The 7707-nt window shown below is 35.4% G+C and overlaps 1 protein-coding gene across 1 annotated transcript in view; it reads left to right on the plus strand.

Annotated features, from left to right (window-relative positions):
- Positions 1-7336, plus strand: part of LOC139979415 (F-BAR domain only protein 2-like) — a 71277-nt gene extending 63941 nt beyond the window's left edge. The window contains exon 25 of the mRNA XM_071990187.1: positions 4291-7336. Coding sequence (XP_071846288.1) covers positions 4291-4313 — 23 coding nt within the window. The 3' untranslated portion in view covers positions 4314-7336. The remainder of the gene's footprint in view (positions 1-4290) is intronic.
- The last annotated feature ends 371 nt before the right edge of the window (positions 7337-7707 follow it).

Genomic DNA, 7707 nt, shown 5'->3' on the forward strand with positions numbered 1-7707 from the left:
GTGACAATTTTGTTCAAATATTTGACAGATGTTGGCAGTGAACATGCCAGAGAGAGAATCGCCGGAGACATAAAATGTCAGACACTTGTGAAATTTGTAGAATATGAGCTTTCCTTTAGGATAATAAAGTAGTATAAGTTGAAAACAGACATTTGTGGAGTATCATGTGAACACCTCTTGTTGTTACTCTTTGGTTTATATGCTTCTCTCTCTGTGTTTGATGGTAAAAATGAATATTTTTATGTTCGGGTATCCAGACAAATTGTTTTGATAACAATTTTGTGACACAGACTACTTTATCTTGTTCAAGTCAAACCACCTGTCCCTTGGGCAACCTATTCCAGATAGATTTGACTGTCGGAAAACAATATTTAGTCATCTCAAGAAGCAAGAAAGAAAGAAATAATAAAATGTAAAAAAATTACCAAAACCACTTCTTAAATGTTTCTACAGATGATAAATCTAAAAATGTTGCGAATTGAAATTAAAAGGGTTATTACTATGCAGATGGTATCCATCACCAGTTAGACCTGATTAGAAATTTTTAGAATATATGAAATGCCAAGCTGACAGCACAACGAAAGGCTACCCCCAATTTTCTTATTAAAAACAGTGCCCCCAAAGAAATTGTAACGGAACTTATTTTATATGTGTGAAATTGTCAATCATAATTTAAATATTTTGTATCTAGTTTCTGATCAGTTTATGAAGGCTATTACAAGAACAGATGCAATAGTAAAGCACAACAGTACATTACCAAAGAGCACCTTTTTTTTTCTTCTTATTTTCATTCCTTTTTTAATGTGGAAACAATGGAATGCATTATTTTATGTACATTTATGACAAAATTGGTAAACTTAGAATATTAAAAAAAGAAAAATACACCTCCCCACCCCCTTCCCTCAACCATGGTTGTGTACATTATAACTGAACCTCAGTGCGGTTTTTGTACATTAAATAGAACATCTTAACCTCAGTGCGGTGTTTGTACATTAAATAAAACATCTTGAGAGATTTTCATGGCAAACGCAGGCAGATAATGCATACATTCTGCGGAGATATTAGGGCATGGCTCTGAACTTGCGATTGCAAAGAATATTGAGCTGTTGGGGAACTGTCTCTTGTTATCATCAACTCACACCATGGAGGGAGATGACGTATGCATTGTTCACATCTGACTTTTATGACTCATTCATGTTTCTTCGGACTTCATTAATGTCATCTTGTTCATATGTTAATGACCTGTGTTTCTCTAGTCGTTAACGACGCAGCGGTTGCTGGAGTACTCTATTGTTTAGAATCAGGGGAGATTCTTTTCAGCTTTCCAGATTTCATCGGTAGATTGCAAATTAAAGAAAGAACCGACTTTAACATATTTGGTGATCCTGTCATTTGTGGAGGCAACTGCAGCAACTTGTTGTTTATAAACTAATGAGTTAAATATATGTGAGTGTTGTTACTAGTGTAGGCACTTTACCCTCTAAATAGTTAATAGATAATGTTGAATGCAGATGTTTATGGTGAAAACATTGAGGCAAAGCCAATGAATGGGTGTACTTTTTTGCCCTTAAATCAGTTTAAATTTTGTTAAAGAAACGTGTCAGAGGTCATACTTAGGTGATACAGCCATTAAAATAAAGTGTGGTGGATGTTGCGTTGTGTGAATTTTTGATTTGTCGTGTCCAAAAATTTCAAATTTTTGACACTATTAATTTTGCAGGATCTGTTAACATTCTGCATGGGCTTCTGATGTACTTTACAGTATTTTGATTTGTAAAATACAAAATCAGGAATAAAAGCTGAACCAGGGAAATAACCAGTCAATCCACTCTCCACCTGTAACTCTTCCCAAACACCTTACACTATTTTTCCGACTTCCACTGAGATGGATAGTGACGAATCTAAAGTTACGAGGATGTTACGTACCTAATGAGAAAAGGAGAACTATATTTAAAAAAATTACACCTAGGCTAGTAGAAATCAAGTTAATTGTAGGTCATTTTAATAACTTATTCAATACATTTTCCCCATTTCCAAGTTTATACTGTTAGTTTTATATTTGCTTCATGCAGCACTCTGTGGTATCACAGGTAATATAGGAAGCCACATGCAAGGCTCTCATATAGAATTCTCTTTGGGAAAATTCAAACAACTATTTTCATATTTTTACACGGATACAGCTCATACATTGATCATTCGTCATGATATGAAAAAAAAAAAGAGAAAAAAAGTATCAAATACTGCAAAGAGATGAATCTACTTGCGATTCGGCATGCTGAGCTTTCAGGGACACTGGCATTCCTGTTTATCAGATGTGTACGGTACCTTAAAAGCCCTGAAAGCAAGAATCACAGCTTGGCAAGAGTTTGCATTAGTAATAGTAGTATTGACAGGCCTTCAGAAACTTACTGAACTAAATGGTAATGGGGAAAAAAGATACTTTTTTTGTCAGTAGACAATAAGAACATAAACCAACATAAAAAACATAATAAACATAATAAAAGAAACTTAACATAACAGAACACATAATATAACATAACAAACAAACACATAGTCTGGTAACAGTAGTCAGTACTATAGTATTACAAAACATGTCACACACAGTGTGTGTTATATGCTTCTAATATATATAGAAGTGTATATTATTATTAATAAAGTATACATAATCTAAGATATGTGTTGCATGTATACATACTTCTAAGACATGTGTACACATTGTTGTTACAAAACACATCATCTGCAATATGTATTATGTATACGTGTGCAGGTGTTTAAATATAGAAGTGTTGGTCATATTAGACATGTAACCCGCAGTATGGTTCTTATATAGAAGTATATGTACATGTATTGTTATAATTATCAATACAGGATACATCTGCAGTATGTGTTACATGTATTGAATTTTAATAGATGAAGTGTTAGCCATACCAAACATGTCACCTGCTGTTTGTATTATGTGCTAATAAATAGTATATATTATTAGTGATCCTGAATACATCAGCTACAGTTTATGTTACATGTAATTCAAAAGTATGAAAGCGTGTGTTATTAAACACAAAACACATTTCCTACTGAATATGTATCTTTGCTTCTATCTATATAGATGTGTATAACTATTTTCCATTTTCTCTTGCAAGGTCATGCACTTTTAAAAAATGAGCCAGTGCTTCCTACCAATTTATCTTTGTCTTATGTCAGGTATCTGTGCATGAAAACTTGACTTGCAAAGCTTGGTTTCTTATTTGAAAGAAAGTTTAACTTTCACTAGTCATGCAGACCTAGAAACCGCTTTGATGTGACTGCAGGGAAAGTGCAGATTATCGTAACCATAAGAAAGTACAACGAAGGATAGAAATCCACCCCTCCCCCCCCCCCTCACCAAATAGCCATAAATATCTGAAAATAAATTATTGATGGCCATTAAAAATGCATCATGATCATATCAATATATTTTTTAAATAATATTTTTCCTTTTCTATTTTAACATTAACCAGCATTTGGTAAACTCATATTCTGTCTACCATACATACTGTTGGAACTCTCCCTTGAAGCATAACTGTGTCAAGAAAGTAAAGATATATACTTATCTGAGGATCGTAAATAATGAATTTTATATGCAGGTTGATAACATTCTGGTCAATAATTTTGCTTCTGATAATTCTCAAGAGGCTTTCTGATATTGATATTAAATTTCTATTACTATAAAAAAAATATATCAAAAAAAATATAAAGTTTTGCATGCTGAAGTTGTTAGTTTAAAAGATGCATTCATCTTAAAAGAGGGACTCTCTGTGTTATATTAGTGTCACATGATAAAGCTCATCTGTATTGCCTCCAGGTTTAAGCGTGATAGTACTACTTTAATGCAGGTTCAGTCTTCTCAAAATTCCCAAGGATTGTGGAGAGCCAATTAAGACAATATTAAGTCAATGATATGATTCAGTGTGTAGAAGGTGCTCTGAAAGTGGATTTAAAATATGTCTCTAATAATTGCATCTTTTTTTTGGGGGGGGGGGAGGGGGGTCAGTAAGATTCATAAAGAGGGAATTGTTTAATGTTGGGAAAAAGTCGGTAAAGCAGTTCTTTGTGTTGATTGTGCTCTATTTCAATATTATGCATGGAGGGAAGATAAAGAAATCTTCACTCTCTGCTCTAGGACAACCCCCTGACCTCTTCTCCCTCCCCCCAAATCCCCTCCGGTCACATTATATAGCGGATCTTTTTATGAATGTGTAATTAACTAAATGTTCAAAATGCATTTAATTTTTTCTTTCTTTTTGTGACCTACAGGGAAATACCTCTCAGAAAGCTAGCCACTGGACTCCTTCTGTAGCTACAACATGCAATAGCTGTTGCTACAGTACACACATAGTGATGCTACAGTAGACGCATAGTGAAGCTACAGAACACGCATAGTGTTGCTACAGTAGACGCATAGCAGCTTCTAGAACATACATAGTAGCAGCTACCACACGGAAAACAGTCTCAGCTTCATTACTAGCCAGCAAGTGTCAGTTCAAATATGTCAGAAGACAAATCTGGTCACAGGGAACATTGTAATTACGATTTGAAATCACGGAATGCGCTCTGCAGAAGTTGGCCCTGCGTGGACAGATGGCAGTGTTTGTGGGTACATGCACAACTGAATCGTGACGGTTAAATAATGCTGAACGACTGTGAGATTGGCAGAACAGGTCTACTTGGATCTGGGAAGCAGCGACATGGTTGCAAGTGCTTTAGTTTTTCTTCTTGAGCATGTGCCACACAAAAGATTTGTAGCATCTTTTTGAATATTTGGTCACATGTGTTTGGGTTTGAGCACATCAGTGGCGACGAATGAGTGTATTATTGGTTTAATCTTTAGGAAAATAGTGGTCCTTGGAAGGTTTTCAGATTGACAGACTGAAAGAAAGGAAGTTGGTTGAGGAGACGGCGGTTCCTATCGATGAGAGCTTTTGTGTACCTCACCATCCGAAATTGTCTGTCCCTTCTCAACCCAGTGTGCAAGCCCAACCATACCACGTTGTCAAGGGAAAGATCTCGGAAACTTTTGATATACTAAAGGAATTAAGATATAGAGACATTTTACTGTACATAACAAAACAGAAAAAATAGAAAGTGTGATATAACTGTGGGCTTCTGTTTTTGCTTGCATCTCAGATAACATCAATAAATGACTATTACATTCTTTTTATTACCAAATATTGAAAACTAACAGCAAAAGTGCAGGTTAAATTGTTTTGAAATGAGCCACACTTCTAAAGTGCCCATATTTTTAGCTGGGACAAACTTTATGTACATTCAAAAGACCCCGGAAGTTGTGATTAAGCTGTAAAGTTCATACACTTGCCCGGCGGCATCGTTGTTTAGAAAATGCATTTACTTCTATTGATCCATCCTCTATTATTAAGAATAAGATCAAAAAACGTTTTATATTTGTTTTTTAGGTAGGCTCACTAGGTGGTGTGTTAGTGGGACATGTTAGTGATAGGACCACACTGTAGAGCTTGTAAATGCATAATGTTTTCCAGTATGTAGAGAATCATTTTAGAATTTATTAGAAGGAAAGAAAATGATCAATTTCAGGAGGGGGGTGGGAGAGGGGTGGGAAATCAACAGAGACCTAAATTTTGTATCTCTTGTTCATTGTTTCCCTGCTTTAACAATGGTCTTTACCAGTTTACTCTTTACAGAGACTATAATGTCAGATTCAGTAAAATATTTAATATTTTAATGTCAGCTGTAATGGAATAAGAGAAGAAAGGTTTTGTGTGTGTACAAAATAGACAGTTCATTGCGAATATGTTATGAATATATGATTTAAGTTCTTTCGATCGGACATTTTCTGACGGTTCGGGATTTACGGAAGCTTTCTCGCATGGACAAACTGTTTGGTTCATGGAGGTCACAATTTACCGATTCCTATGCAAGGTCCAAGAAAAATAAATTATTTTACTGTTATGTTTATGTTTTATCTAAAAATGGTTTTTATTTAAGTTTTATGAAAATCTGTTATGATTACTATTTCTTTTATGGAATCCTGCATTGAGGAGAACTATGTCTTGTGTTTGGTATCAGCTGTGATAACTGATTTTATGAGATGATACATGCATCATTGTTTAATATGATATTATATAATATTGTAGAGGATGAGGCGTGGCAGGGCCTTAGATGAAATGGATAGGTGCCGAAATGGTTTACATGTACATGTAATAACAAATGATAATCAAAGAATGTTTGGACTCCCCCCACAAGTGTAGTTGAAATGAAGGAAATTATTATCACCAGTTTGCATGTGAGACATCTTACTGTAACAAAAATTCCTCAAGGGAAGGGGGAGAGGGCGAAGACACACCATTCTCTAACCTTTTTGCCCCACCCCCAATTCAAATGCTGGCTGTTGGGAGGGGAAAGGAAGGAGTACAATTAATATAACTTGGATTAATGCTCGCTGTGTTCGAAGGTTATATTTGTATTTGGGTTTTGTGGATACTTCTGCTCACTTCTGCTCAAGGCAATATTTGTATTTGGGTGTTGTGGGATAATTATGCTCAAGGCAATATTTGTATTTGGGTGTTGTGGATACTTCTGCTCTAGTTATCCTTCCGTCTCTGATTGCCTCAACCAGGCAAAACAAGTATAAGAAACATCTTCTCTTCAAATTTCAGTCATTTTAGAAGTTTTGAAAATGAATGATGGTATCATTGGGTAAGACACTGTTCTCTCAAAATTTATAGTGCTCACAGTGTTACCTTACTTGGAAACAAAAATGATTGTAAAATGATCGTAAGGCCTCAAAACTCAGTTCACTGCATATACTGAGTCGTAAATGTAGTTTTAACCGGTCAACGAAAAGAGCCTGTGACTCCTACCTAGTGCAAATTATTTCGAACCAAACATTGTGGCCATGGTGAGATTATTTGTATTTGTCTGGGATAGAGCCTCCTTAATCTGAAGTTTTGTCATCACCAGCAAGAAAACTTGATTCCATACAGGAATGTCATTAATTTTCAATCTTTCACTCACAGTGTCACACAGATGGTTTGTTTGTTGTGGTTTTGGTCACCATAGTAACTAGTTGCTTCTCATCTCCATCTGGGAGAAATATTATTGCAAGCCCATTTAATCTGAGTAATGAGAAATCAATAATTTTTATTTTTTTGCCCGTTATGATTTAAGGTAGCAATCAAGGTTGAAAGAAGCACCCTCTAAATTATTTTGTGGATTAAACATTTCAGATATATTGCCATAAAGGATTGCGGAATAGACATCACCGCATATAGAACTATACAAATAGATAAAACAGGTCACCAAACCTTAACAGTGTACAAAATATGTTTGTAATTTTGTGGTTACTTTGACTAGTTTTGAGTCAACTCACCAGGAAGGATTCAGTGCAGGTTTTATTTGGGGAGGGGGGGGGGGGGGTGAAGATTCAGTGCAGATTTTATTTGGGGGGCGGGTGAAGGATTCAGTGCAGTATTGGGGGGGTGCTCACTCCCATTGAGGTTTAGTTTCCGTCTGTGCCATTCTGTGGACAATAAGCAGCTGAAGATTTTAGAAAAAGATACTGAAGAAGAAAAAAATCAACAAAATAGAATCAATATGACAACCAACATAGAACAGGGGTAATAGTTGAATTAGTTGTGCACATTTGCTTTCTCAACCAATATTGCAGTGGATAAAAGGTTGGTTTGTTTTACCAAG

Source organism: Apostichopus japonicus, chromosome 2, assembly GCF_037975245.1.
Source record: "Apostichopus japonicus isolate 1M-3 chromosome 2, ASM3797524v1, whole genome shotgun sequence".
NCBI lineage: Eukaryota > Metazoa > Echinodermata > Holothuroidea > Aspidochirotida > Stichopodidae > Apostichopus > Apostichopus japonicus.